Below are 13,802 nucleotides of genomic sequence, written 5' to 3' on the forward strand. Positions count from 1 at the left end.
GGGCAGTGATTGCCAAACAAATCCATAGTGGTGCAGTCTGTAGCAGGTCTGAGATCAAGGTGGGAAGACAGTCACCAGGGCTTAGATCAACAGGGTCTGTGCCAGGTACAGGAATGGTTGTAACAGAGCTGGCACTCAGGTGGGAAGAGCTTTGTATTGTTTCATGTTGCATCAGAAATGTCCTCTTCTGTCTTTCCATTAACAGAGAAGAAGTCTGAGAATCCAGCTGCAAGTCCAGGTAAGAAGTTGTCTCCTTTCTGACCAGGGCCTCTGTATACATTTGGATAAAGAGACAGGGAGGAATGTCTGCACAGCTCTGTAAAAGTCATACCTCTGCACTAGCTGTAGCAGAGTCCAAGTTGATAGATGAGCTGAAATACAATTGCCCAGCTCTTTACTCCTGCATAACCTTTCAGAGTTTATGCTGGGATGTCTCAGAGACTCAGCATGGACAAGGTGAAGTGAAACCCAGTTTGCCTTTGGGGACACAACTTGTGCTTATCATCTAGTCTGAGGGAAGAAGCACTCTTTCACCTGCTTCACTGGGAATTTGAGACTTTAGCTGTGGAGCTCTTGTCTCCAGCTCCAAGAGCATTCTTTTAAAGGAGGCTTTGCTTTAGGAGTGATTAGCTGATGGGTGCAAAGGAAGGCAGCACTAGATAATGAATAGGACATTGTCAGGGGAGTCAGGAGGTACAGCTGGACTGCCTTTCACATCAGCCAACAAGACAATCTTAATGGTCTTTTCCAACCTAAGTGATTCTATGATAAGTCTCTGATTCCCCGTGCCTGGTTTCTCCCTTATGCGTTGCCATGTGCGCTTAGACTGAACTTTGGAGCTGTGCCCTGTCCTTCATCAGAGAAGGCCCTTTTCTCATCTATGGCCATGTAAGTGCTGGAGCTTACATCAACTCACTAGGACAGATGAGAGCAAACCCTTGTACAAGCTTAAGGGAACGGACCGTGTCAGAGCATGGCCACCACTTTAAAGTGGTTTGAAGGAAGTTCAAAATAAAACATGGAGAATGTCTACTTGTTTTGTTTTCTATTTCTCCATCTGGTTTTCATCTGATTGTACTCACTGGATTCAGAAGGAGATCCTTAGTGTGACATGAACGCACGCTGATTCCCCTTCTGGCTCCACTGACACTCATAGAAGCAGGATTTAGCCTTTCAGTTTTGCCTTAAATGCATAGTTTGGTACTAACACACAAAGTGATACCCACCTAAAGAAACCTGTGACTGGAAAGCACTGTGAACAAGCCAGACTTGACCCCCTTCTCATTTCCAATCAGAGTGGGCAAGTCTGGGCTTTGAAGAGATGAAATCTCCTGAGACTGTAGGCCCTGCAGTTCAAGCTTGCTCAGTCTAGTCCTTGCTGCTGCAGAGGATAGAGGGTTTGGTGTTTGATGGTTGACGGGCTAATGCCTGTTCTGCACGGCATCGGGAAGCCTGGACACAACGATGAGTCAGCTCTGGGTTCTTCTTCCACAAGCTTCAGGGACTGGAAGGCAGAAGAGCTTTGGTAGGGGTGTTGTTTTGTGGCCTTGCCACACGGTGTCACCCACAGCCCATCTGCCGCTCAGCACATGGCACCTGGGCTTTGAGCCGGGAGTGGAGCACCTCCCAGGTGGACAGAGGGCCTGCAGACTGCCATCAGGGCTGGCTGGCTGGCTTTGGTTTTCGAGTCATGGTCTCATTGCAAGCTTCACTCCTCTCACCTTTGCTTTTTTTTTCTGCTGCGCCTTCTCCCGTTGCAGTTGTCTGCTACCAGTCGGACAGGGATGAGCTCCGTCGCCGCGTCATCCAGTGGCTGGAAGCTGAGATTATCCCTGATGGCTGGTTTTCCAAGGGCAGCAACTACAGCGAAGTCCTGGACAAGTATTTCAAGGCAAGTAGAGCAGCGCCTGCCTCGGTGGCCAGAGAACATTTCTTGCCCTGTCACTGCAAAACAGCTGCCATTCTCTCCTCCCAAAATTCTCCAGGGTGTGATGTGCCTGTCAAGATGGGGGCCAGAGAGGTCCTGTATGTCTTACAGCGTGATGTGTTACAGCAGCAGCTGCTGACAGAGCCACTGTCACGGCTGCATGACAACCCAGACCTGGAGCATCCCTGGCTCCTGATGTCTGACTTGCCCAGGGAAAAGGAGGAGGGTAGGCCAGGTGTGCTGTGACACGGGAGAGAAAAACTGATCTTGGGGGACAAAAGACAGTCAGAGGAAGAAAAGCTGAGTGAAAGTGTTGGAAATGCATGTAGAAGGAGCAGGAAGCTGGGGAAAGGGGCCGCCAGTCCTTTGTTCCACACAGTTCCAAGGCCATGTTGAGGTGGGGATAGGGAATGCTGGAAAGCTTCAAGGGGGATATTTGCTTGCAAGGAGTGTGGCCCAGTTGTGGCTAAGAGCTGGCAGCTCCTGAGTGCTCTGCAGAGAGAGAGGAGCTGCCTGTAAGTCTTGGGCCCTGTAATAATCCCATTCCTCTTCCTTCCTTCCTGTCAGTTTGGCCCTCAGCCCATCCCCACCCCTTTTGTGATCACACGCTTCTCCTATGCTCCTGCCACATGCATGCCTTATCCCTCCCTCTCACGCCTGGCTCCTGATAAAGACTTCAGAGCATTCAGGATGGAGCTGGAGGAGCAGGTGGGGAAAGGGGGAGAGTGTTTAAATCATGAGCTGTTGACAGCGAGTGATTAATGGTGCCTGACAGGAGTTCACACTGCAAGCAAATTTGCCATGGCAATGGTACTCCCTGGTGACACAGAGGAGCTGGTCCCTGTACCCCAGGGAGCATCTTTGCCTTTGTAGCCATTAACGCTGCTCTGTGTGTGGAAACCTGCTTGTGGCCCACTGCCTCAGGCACCCCAGCCAGCATTTGTGTCACCAGTGCGGGTTTGCTGTGCCCAGCCATGGGTTAATGCCCACCCTGCAAATGGCCTGCCTCCTGCCCTGCAGGTAATAAACACTGGAGGCAGAAAGATGACATGAGGCTTTTCCCTGTTTTCCTTGATGGGGAGGTTTGTAGGTGCAGCATTAAGCTGTTTCCCTCCTGGAAACCTGACTTGTGTGGATCACTGGGATGCGGGTTGTCTAGCAGGCAGGCCATGACCAGGAAGGATGTTACTTCAAGAGGAATGAGGCCAGTAGTAGGAAGCTGCTCTGTTCTGGAGGGTCTTGGCGTGTGGGGGGAGACACATAAGTGCAGACCATAGCACTGAAAGGCAAGAAAACCAGCTTAACTGAGTGTGGGTCAGTAAGAGAACCATAGCCACTTTCACAAGGAGTAGTGGCTTCAGCTACTCCCAGTAGAAGTTGATGTGTTAGTGGAGCAGTTACACAGCCTGCAACGCACAGAGTCATTTTCCTAGCCCTACGTATGAACCACATAGAGGTAACAACAGGCAATGTTTCTCCCAGCATCCCTGGAAGCACTGCATGAGGAGCCAAGGCAGACAGCAGAAGTCAGCCAGCAGCGGTCTGCATGCAGAATTCATTTTCCCCTCACTGCAATGCAGCTGTTTCTGTGGGGGTCCAGCAGTTCCTGCTGGGTGCCCTGCACTGCGCTGTGACCTCTCCAGACAGGAAGACAAAATGCAATTACTTCTTTGGGAGTACAGCCAGGATTTCAGGGTTACAAATCCTGCTCTTCAGTGCCAGGAGCCCTGTCAGGACCTGAAGAAGTTGGTGGCAAGTTGTTGTGCTGGTGCTTTAAATTGTTCCTTCTTTAGGATCAGCAAAAATATTGCTTCCTGTGATTTTTCCCTTCTGTCACTGTCAGAGTCCAGGCACTGCTTTGGATTTACACATACTGGGAAGCTGACACCTCCTTGAATGCAACTGGTCTGTTTTAAGGCAGGAGGTGTATAAGAAGGCTAAGAGGTGGCTGGAACAAAGAGAAGAAATAGGGTTAGAGCCATAAATCAAGCAGCAGGAGGTGAATGAGAGACGGTGTAGCTTATCGGTGAGAGCATGACTCAGATCATGTCCCCTGGTTTTGATGCTAGTATGGATATGTTGCTGCTTTTCTCTGAGCCTCTGTTCTTTGTGCAAAACAGGGATGATTCAATCAATTTCACTAGGCTAGGAGGGAGAAGGAAGGGGTACCCTGAACTGATAATGCAGACCCTCTTACATCTTCCTCTTTCCCCGCAGAGCTTTGACAATGGTGACTCTCGCTTGGACTCCACTGAATTCTTGAAGTTTGTGGAACAGAATGAGACTGCTGTCAACATCACCACCTACATGGACCAGGAGACCAACAAGCTGCTCAGGTCAGGGTGCCAGGAGGGCCAGTGGGACAGACATGGTAGAAGGGGCATGAAAACCCCCTTATGGAAAGTTGTATCAGTTAGGGCTTGCACTAACAAAGGTAACTCCATATGAAGTGGTTTTTCACTTAATTAGGCGTGAATAGCACCACAAAGAGCAGTCCCACCCCTACCCTTTGCATTAGGCTCATATTCCAACCCTCTCCTGCCTTAAATCTGGTAGGTGTGCAACCAGAAGGTGAGCTGGGGAGCAGAAAATTTGTCATCTCTTTTATCTCCTAATAAATTACTTCTGCAGTGGATTTCACTCGCCTTTTGCCTGATAGTTAGATTCAGTGCAAGGAAGAAAACCCAGCTCATTGGCAGCCTGCAGTTAGAGCACATGCAAATGCAGTTTGAGAGGCTTCCCTATTTCTGTGTGTGTGCCACTGTGTGCGAGACAATGAGAACAGGCTGCTTGTGGTTATGCTGTGCTTGCATCTCTGCTCATGTGACAGCACATCAATGTCAACAGGGTCCTATTCCTGCTGTTCCGAATATCCCCCCACTTCCCATCCCTTCAGCAGAGTATTTTCTGGCTATTTTTCTTTTGTCTGTATCCAGTGAGCTTTCCTTACAGAGCCACTTCTGCCAGGCAGCTTGGAGCCTGCATAGTTCCTGGTTTTACTCCTCTCTACACTGAAGCCAGTAGAGCAGGGAAAAGCCTAGTCCCGGCCCTGTGCAGAACATGCCTCTGTGTTTCCTTTCAGGGGACTCTGCGTGGATGCCCTCATCGAGCTGTCAGATGAAAATGCTGACTGGAAGCTCAGCTTCAATGAATTTCTCAAGTGCCTCAGCCCATCCTTCAACCCACCAGAGAAAAGTAGGAATGCCTCACTTATGCTGGGGGGAACCAAGGGGTCCTGGGGGGTGGAGGAAGGAAGAGAGACCAGCTTTGGGCCAAACATCAGGTGCTGTAATCTGCTCCCAGAGACAATGTTGATACATGCGTACCTCTGATCCAACAGCACCCCTTGTCCCTGCATTGTCCAAAGTACTGTTTTTTCTGTCCCAGAACTTGCGCAGCTCTTGTGGTGAAAAAGGTTTTGATTTTAGAAGCAAGAGTATAGGTCAAACGGATACGGTATGCTGGGAAGGTCAAGGCATGTATTTAATAGTGCGGAGATAAATGATGTGAGGAGTTCATGTCTGGATAGTGCAGGAAAGTAGGACCAGACCAAAGTCCTGCTATGTTCTGCCTCTCACACAGAGAGCCTCCTTGATGAACATCTCAAAGTTCATTATCCTTCCCAATCCTGCTTAGTGCCACAGTTCACGTGAAGGCACCTGACCAGGCGTGCCTAGCCATTCATCTGATCGTCTCCTCAGGGGGTGCTGGTTCAAAGGTGCCACATTTACATCCCGCTGCAGGATGGAGTGGAAGAGCAGACAGAGACTATGCTTCCTAGGGATTATTAAATTGAACCCTCTGTTGCCTATTTCAGTGAGAAGCTAGGAATGATTCTCCCCAAGAAGAATCATCAGCTGCTTTTCACTTAACATCATGTGGGCCCTTGAGTGCTTTGAGGCCTTGACTTAAACATACACAAGAGCTGTGAGAAGAAATCTGAGCTGAAATGAGCAGTATTTTTGTTCCTTCCTTTCTCAGGACAACAGCAGATATACAGATCATTTCCCCAACTAACTTCTTCCTACCCAGAACAGAAATTGTTTCAGAGTAACCAGAACTTCCACTCTGGAGGCTCTTTTCTATATAATAACAGATAAGGAGATTCAAACAAATCCAATACTGAGATTTCACTTGGAATTGAGAAACTGAAACATGTTCTTTTGAAGAAGCAAACTGAACCGTTTGACTTTCCCAAATTATTTTTGGCCGATTGCACACATCAAACTCAGCAGGAATATTTTAATCATTAGGAAACTTTGGGTGGTTAGGGAAAGGAAGGCCTCCTCCAAAACCTCGCTCTTCTCTCGCAAGGCATCTCCAAAGTACATTGTCTTCAGCATGCTTGCTGTCTCACAACCACTGCCCTTGTTTTGTGCCTCTCTAGAGTGTGCCCTGGAAGATGAATCCTATGAGGATGGAGCAGAGACCCAGGTGGAGTGCAACCGCTGTGTCTGTGCCTGTGGGAACTGGGTGTGCACTGCGATGACATGCGAGGGTCTGTATGCTCTCACACTGCCTTTGGTTTTGTACAAAAGGCATTTTTGCTTTCTATCTTTCTGAGAGCACCAGCTACCCAGATTGATTCTCTCTCCAGCTTTCCCTCAGCTTCAATATGGGTGGCTTCTGCATCACCCTCCCGTGCTCCACACTGGCTAAACCCAAGCTGGTTCTGTTCTGGAGGTCAGACAGTGTGTAACTGGCTTGGGGGCAGTGCTGCTGGCATTTGTAGTTTGGGTTTGGGGGTGTGAAAATTGAGCACCTAGTCTTTCAGATGAGCTGCTCTGCATCCAGCTGGCTTGGATCATGCACAGACCAAATAGGTCACTGTTTGCAACCAGACAAGTAAGGTGTGAGCAACTTAGCTTTCCTGTGTATCCTCACTGTGCCTGTGTTTGTGGTATCTGTAGAGCAGGAGCTAGGGGTCCTGTCTTGCTCCAAAGGGAAGATAGGAGACTTCATCCAGTAGTGCCAGGAAAGCACTTCATGCCATAAAAACTGTAGAAGAAAATAATGGTGACGGAGATGAAGGGAGGTGATGTTTGTAGCAGGGCAGGGTTCTTTGTTCTTGCTTTGGAAGACCCTTCTTAAACTTTCACAGCCATGTTATGATTGAGAGAAGTCGTGGAGGGGTTGTGAACAACAGCTCTCTGCTTTGCCTTCTCACAGATGGTCCTGGGCCAGTGGAAAGTGTTGGGAAATATCCAGGTCCTTTCAAGGAGCCACATCCACCATCCCAGCACTGTGCTGCATTTTTCTGGCCTCCTTCCCTAGAACCAGGCCTTTGCATGAGCTTCGTTTTCGGTGCTGTATGGGAGCTGTCAGCAGTCCATTAGTTCAGGTCTATAGTCAGTAGCTTGGGCAGAGTAGGAGAGGGGGGAACAGCAGTAAGTATGTACAGAGTTTCTTTTATGATTATCTTGGCTTCTGCAGTAGCGGCTTCCAGATGACCTCAGCTCACGCTTGGCTGTGGCATTAGGAACTCACTTCAAAAAGATAATTGTAATTAATACTTACAGAGCTGCCAGAGGAGCTGTGGATAGGTTTCAGAGGATAAGTAACTGAATGAGCGGCTCTTTTTGTTGCCTCCCCAGAAACAACCTTCAGAGTTGCTACGGGACACTGGGTGTTGATACCTACTTTGTTCCCTGCATCCATGGTGGAAGCATACAATGGGACAACAATTGCTTGACTTTATGCCCATGTCAGAGCAGCAGAGGGCTTAGAGGCTATTGTTAGAAGGATATTGAAACCAAAGAATCAGATCAGATACATCAGCAAGTTGCATCTTCTTTGAGCAAAATTACCTCCTCATTAGGCATCAGTTGTACTTGGGTAGCACTGACCTTCCATTTGTTGCCTGTAAGAGGCCGAGATGTTTGAACTAATTATAGGTGCTTCTTTTAAGCAGTATTCAGTCTCTTCCTTATGGTTTTATTATTTGTGGGAGGGAGAGATGGGGACAGACTGGATATCCAGGTACGAAAGTCCCAGGCAGCCACAAAGCCCATTAGCCCATTCTCTTTCTAAGAAGCCAACCCATGGCTTCCTCCAGCAGAGCCTTCCTAAGCTTGGGGTATGCTGTGGCCAGCCTGCCTCTTTTTGTTCTACATGGTGCAGCCTCTGAAATTTGCATCCCCTATTTGTGATTACAGTAAACTCCATTTCTGTTTGCAGGGAAGAATGAGAAGGTGACTGCTCAGAGACAGCGACCTGATGAAGACTTGACTGAGGAGGAGCTGGCTAGATACATTCAGGAACTGCAGAAGCATCAGGTTAGCATGAGGCTGGGAAGGTCTGCTTGCACTAAGTCTCTCCTTGCTAGAGGGGTTCCCTCTGCTTCTATCTCTTAGAGCCTTTTCTTGCAAGAGGGATCTCTGTTGCCTGTGGGGACAAATACAGGTGTGAGGCTTTTAAGGTATAAGCCAGTGTTGGCACTGCCTGTGGATGAACTAAAGGCTTCAGTGCACTGCCAGCCTCCTGGTCAATGCAGAGGTTCACTTTTGTGCTCTCCTTCTCTAGGAGACAGCTGAGAAGACCAAGAGAATGAGCACCAAGGAGATGTAAGGGGCCTCCAAACCGGAGGAGCCCAGGAGGATGGGCCCAACCTGCCACCGTTCCTCCAGTGCTGATCTCAGTATGCACAAGTCTGTGCTACGGTTGCCCAGTCACAGATATTTACATTGTATAGCGATGGGTTATTTGTTTTGTAATACACAGAGAATGGGGCCAGGGAAGGGGAGCAGAGCCCAACTGTTCAGGGAGCTTCATTGCTGGGGCCTGGGAGGGAAGGCTGGGAGGGACTTAAAGCAGCCTCTGGGACCTTTTCCCAGAGCAGACAGCTGCTCCCTCCAAGAGCCAACAGGGATTTCTTGTTCCCCTGGATCTGGGGAAAGGACGGAGGTCAGTGCTGGATGGAAGAGGGTGTCTTCAATTGTCAACACCAGCCTTGGCTTCAGAAATACAGGCCTGGCAGTTTTGTGGCTGAGCACATGTGCTGCAGGGCATCATTAGCCAAGGACCTTGCCCTGCTTGCCGTCCCCTTTGATTCGAGCTCCTCAAAGCTGGTCAGCCTGGTGTGACACCTGGAAGATGTGGTGCCATGCTGCTGGCATGCCTCCAGCATGTTCCTCCTTGCTTTCCACCAGACTGTCCCCAGCAGCTCCTCCAATACATTGTGGGCTCCAACACAACATGGTTCCTTTTGACCTCATCTCACTCTTACTCTCCCTACCCCCTCCTTAGAGGTGCTATCATTTGTTTTTTCCTTAGCACATTCACATGCTGACTCCCCCTTTTGTTTTGTTTTGGGTTTTTTATTACTTTATTTCCTATGGTAGTAATCCAGATTTTATATGTTTCGTAGCTGTAGATCTTTCAAGGAAACCCAGCCTGTGGGTTTTTGTTATTGACAGTGCTGTAATGCCCATGCACAGTTTGTATCGCACTGCACTCAGCCACTGCCAACACCATGAGGAACTTGTCAGCCCTGCACTACAGAGTATTTCTCAGCTGAGGACACCAATGTCCCTCATTGGGACAAAGAGACAGGGCTGGCTGTAATTAGTTTCACCAGGCATGTATTGACACTGCAGCTCTCTAGCTCTTGCTCCCTTAGCTAGCATTGACCGTGTGCTCAAAGTCCGTGCTCATATCTCTCTAAATTGCCCAAAGGGAAGTGCCAGGCAGTCTAGACACAGAGGGAACGGGCAATCCCATTAGTTGGGTATCTTAACTACATAGAAAACTGTTTAGTTGGAGTCTGGGCTCTTAGCCATCATCTTGGGCTTTCCATTTCCTTCTGAGGCAAAGCAGCAGCATTTTTCTTTGATTCCAGGTCTGAGATTGAAGTCAGGGCTGGAAGCCTCATAACTGACACATATCACAGCGTCTTCCATCAGACCATCTTTGACCACCCTCATACCTCTTTATGGGTTTTTGTCTGACCTGTTTCTCAGCATTGGTCCTAGATACAAGTGAAATGCTGTTTTGTTGACAATCACCTCTGTAGCCTCAAGCCCAGGTGATTTCCTCCTGCTGTTGTCAAATGTACTTCATATGCTCATACACCTCAACATCCATTTTCCATGTTCCCTTCTTGCCCTGCTGTGCACCCCAAGTAGTTGCAGGTACCCTGAGATGACTGCTTGTAACTTCCATCTTCCTGTTTGTGAGCAGCCTCAGCAGTTGTTGCCAGGTGTCTTGCAGTTCCCAGTGCTTGCTCAAGCGAAACTCCACTTGCATCTGCAAAAGAATGTTCTGCTTGAGTGAAGATCAGCAGGACTTCTGTCCCAACCTCCCTGTGTTTGCACAGTGTTTTCCTTGGAAAGGAAGAATGAGCTGGTACCTAGCAAATGTAGGAAAAGAACGCTTCATCCCTCCTGGGGTCTTGCCCATGAGCCAGATTTATTAAAGGCTCTCTGGTCTTTGAGCTGTTTCCATTATGTGAACCCAGAGAATTTCCATTGAGTCGGGCACAGCGCCACATTTCCAGTGAGAATCATAATCTACCCCACCGTGCACAGAGGTTTTGGCATAATACAGAAGGGGGCTGGTTCTTTTCCCATGAGGGTGTGGGTTTGTGAAGCTGTCACCTGGGAAGGTAGGAGAACATGTCTGCAGAAGCTGAGGGTGATGTGAACAATGCTGTGCTGGGATGGAGTCATTGTCTGTTCCTGTGGCACTGGAAGAAGTGGACGTTGGAATAGGAGCATCTGTTAGCCATACCCTCTCTCCTCCCCAACAGCATGAGCAAAAGAGCTTCATATGCTGGATCTGGAGTCACAGGAACATTGATAATAACCATTTTGCTTTATTCCTACCCTGCTCTGAAAGGTAGGTTGTGCCTCCCAACTCACTTCCTTCCAGCTTGGATCATTAAAGTGCCTTAGAGAAAACACAACAGCTTGCCTTAAAGGCTTTCCCTGGATGGGGATAACACCTTACTGTCCAGTCAGGAATATCTCCAACTGCGAGAACCAGAGCATGTGCAGGAAGGGGAGGATAGTCCATGGCTGAAGAGCTGCTGTAGGCTGCATTATGTGATACGTTGTCCAGTCCCCTTTCTGTCCCCTGTGGATGTGTGCTCCTGAGGATGGCTGCTGGGGGCAGCTGGAGGGGTGGGTGCTGCAGTTAAGGTTTACAGAGGTTTTACTTGCACTGAAGGCAGAGGGATGGGCTGGCTGAGCTCTCTGACAAGCCATGCCACATATCCTGGGGGATGCAGGGCAGTAGTACAGCAAATGTGCCTCCACAGAAAGAGCTGCTACCTGCAGAGCTGCTTCATCTTTGAGCCCTCAAAAGGAAGCACAGCTGTGGAAAGTGATGCCAGTTCCAAGGACTGCGATACCCAAAGGGGATGGAAATATCTCATGGGCTGCCATTAGGTGAGTGATGCCCAGCCTGTACCCTGCTGCTGACTTGGACAGGGTGGTTTGGCTGCTGGGGAAAGAAGTGCAGGGTTCTGCCCTCTGGGACAGTGGCTGTACAGACTGCAAGGGACAGGGAAGGCTTTGGGGTTTTTTTTCTTTCCCAAAAAGCCAAATTTAAGCCACAAACAAGCAAATCCCACTCCTCCCTCTATCTTCCCTCCTGTTTGTGTGTGAAGTTTATCAGTATTCTGTAGGTTTCCTTAGTGCACTTATTTTACTTGATTTTGTAATTTGTTTGAAGTGGGGGGGTTGGATATTACTGCCAAATAAATGAAACACAAGTTAAAAAAGAACACGTTTTGGGTTTTTTCTCTAAACCAACTTCTTCCTTTTCCTTAAAAAAAACAATCAGTTATCTTTTTGCACATTTATACATGCATCTCAATGTGCCTGACAAGCGTGAGACACAACCCTCTCTGTTTTATAGCTGGAGAAACTGAGGTAGAGCAGAGAGAAGTGGAAAGTTGCTATCGTGTGGTGAGCCAGCAGTGGAAATAAAGCCAGCAGACATGACTCCTGCTTCTCAGCCTTGCACTGGCATCAGGTAGCTCCATAATCCTTTCAATATCACCATTCCCTCCACCAGTACATGCTCCACCTGTGGTGTTGGGAAAGAAAGTCCGGGAAGTTCTCTGTGTGTGATGTGATGACAAGATGAACATGCAGTAGGGTCATGCTGCTGATGGAAAGTCAAACCAAGTGCCAAGGCCACCACTATCCCGTGTCACCGAGGGCCTTGTCTACACGATGTGTGAACACTTCAGGGATGATGACTCCAGCGGTGCCCTGGGCAGCCTGTTCCAATGCCTGAGCACCCTCTGGGGAAAGAATTGTTCCTCATCTCCATCTAAACCTGCCCTGCTGCAGCTTGAGGCTGTTTCTTCTTAGTATTTGTCTTCAGATGGGGACTGTTACTAAGGTGAACACACTGGTGGGACTCCTGCTTCAGCTGTGCAGTCAAGGCAGGTCTGGATGAGACATCAGGGAATGCTTTTGAATGTCAAGCTTAGTAAAGAACTGGAAGACACTTCCTTGATACTTCACAGACCTCCCTGTATAGGTTTTAAGAAAAGGCCAGAGTAACAGCTCTCAAGAATAGGCCAAGTGTAGCTGATCCTACCTTAAGATAGGAGTGCAGGCTGGGATCTCTTCTGTTTCTGATATAACCTGAAGACAGGGCTGAATGGCTCATGTCTCCTTTGCTAAACTGGATGATGAAACAGCCTTTCCTGCTGTCGTGTAACATGGGGATGTCTCTTATCACTCATCTCTGTAATGGGCTTAGTGACTTTTACTGCTGTGAGCTCTTGTGTGCAGTCCAGCAGAAGAGACGGCTGCATTCATTTCACTTGGCATGCTCTGTCCAAAGACATTCTAAACCAAAACTAAACAACCCAGATACTGCCCCTTGCGTGTTACTTTTCACACCACGTGGCTGTGAATGCCATCTTGGCTGGGACATTCCCTGTCCATTCACTGCAAAGCGGGTCTGCTTTATTACTGTAATTTATACTGCTGGAATTTCCCAGGATTTGAAGAAGGAATGAAAGGAAGCGTCAGCCATGAATTTAGCTAGATGGCACCATAAATACTTCACCTTTTGCATCAAGCACGCATACTGAAGTGAAATGATTTGGGGGTGGGAGGGAAGTAGAGCAAAGAGTGTTGCACACTGCTAGCAGAGGCCTGGCAATTTATAGAGTTAAGCACATCTGAGTATTAGCTGCATTATAGCTACATTTAACCACTTCAAAGTTCTCCAGCCCTGGTATCTTCAGGCTGAGAAATAGGCTGTTTAAATGGTTGATGGAGCCTCTGAACTGCATTTGTAAGGTATTTATTAACTCTAATTCTGAAGATAGGAGCAAAGTGAGCTGTAATCAGACTGTGGTTGATCTGAAGTGAACCAGTTCACAGGGCACAACTCTGGGACAACACAGGCTTAAAGTACTGTGGGAGATGAGCAAAATCCAGATGACATGGCTTCCATAAACCCTCCACAAGCTATCCTGATCCAGCTGAAACAGAGCACTCTTCATACAGTGGGCAAAAGGATACCCAAATTACTGGTACAGTGTCTGTGCTTAACAAGCGATCTCTGGGTGCACATCAGGGTTGCATCTGTGAACCCATAGAGACTTAGGAAATACATTAGCAAGGCAAACAGAAGGTGACCAGTTCATTCCCACCACTCCACCACGTCCTCATGAAGGCAGACACGGCGCTGACAGCTCCCTGCCCTTAGGAACAGGAACCATCACTTAATAGCATTCACAGTGGTAAACCCCAGAGTTCATGGGAGTGCCAGTATAAGGACAAGGGGATCGTGGTTTTCACCCACGGTGTTCTGGAGACCTCTGAACTTGGCATCTACCGCTTGATGCATTGTGTTTAAACCCTTGGCACAAGCCAAAAATGGTTGTTGGCAGTTCTTCTGCTTTAGG

General features: G+C 48.4%; 1 protein-coding gene across 1 annotated transcript in view; it reads left to right on the plus strand.

Annotated features, from left to right (window-relative positions):
* FSTL1 (follistatin like 1) overlaps positions 1-11,651 on the plus strand; it is a 51,091-nt gene extending 39,440 nt beyond the window's left edge. Inside the window, exons 5-11 of the mRNA XM_061454232.1 lie at positions 206-238; positions 1,761-1,891; positions 4,145-4,263; positions 5,010-5,122; positions 6,315-6,425; positions 8,105-8,202; positions 8,450-11,651. Of these exons, the coding sequence (XP_061310216.1) occupies positions 206-238; positions 1,761-1,891; positions 4,145-4,263; positions 5,010-5,122; positions 6,315-6,425; positions 8,105-8,202; positions 8,450-8,494 (650 nt within the window). The 3' untranslated portion in view covers positions 8,495-11,651. The remainder of the gene's footprint in view (positions 1-205; positions 239-1,760; positions 1,892-4,144; positions 4,264-5,009; positions 5,123-6,314; positions 6,426-8,104; positions 8,203-8,449) is intronic.
* Positions 11,652-13,802: the final 2,151 nt, after the last annotated feature.

Source organism: Pezoporus flaviventris, unplaced genomic scaffold (genome assembly GCF_033815535.1).
Source record: "Pezoporus flaviventris isolate CSIRO_AGI_PZ_B2104156 unplaced genomic scaffold, CSIRO_AGI_Pfla_v1 ptg000015l, whole genome shotgun sequence".
NCBI lineage: Eukaryota > Metazoa > Chordata > Aves > Psittaciformes > Psittacidae > Pezoporus > Pezoporus flaviventris.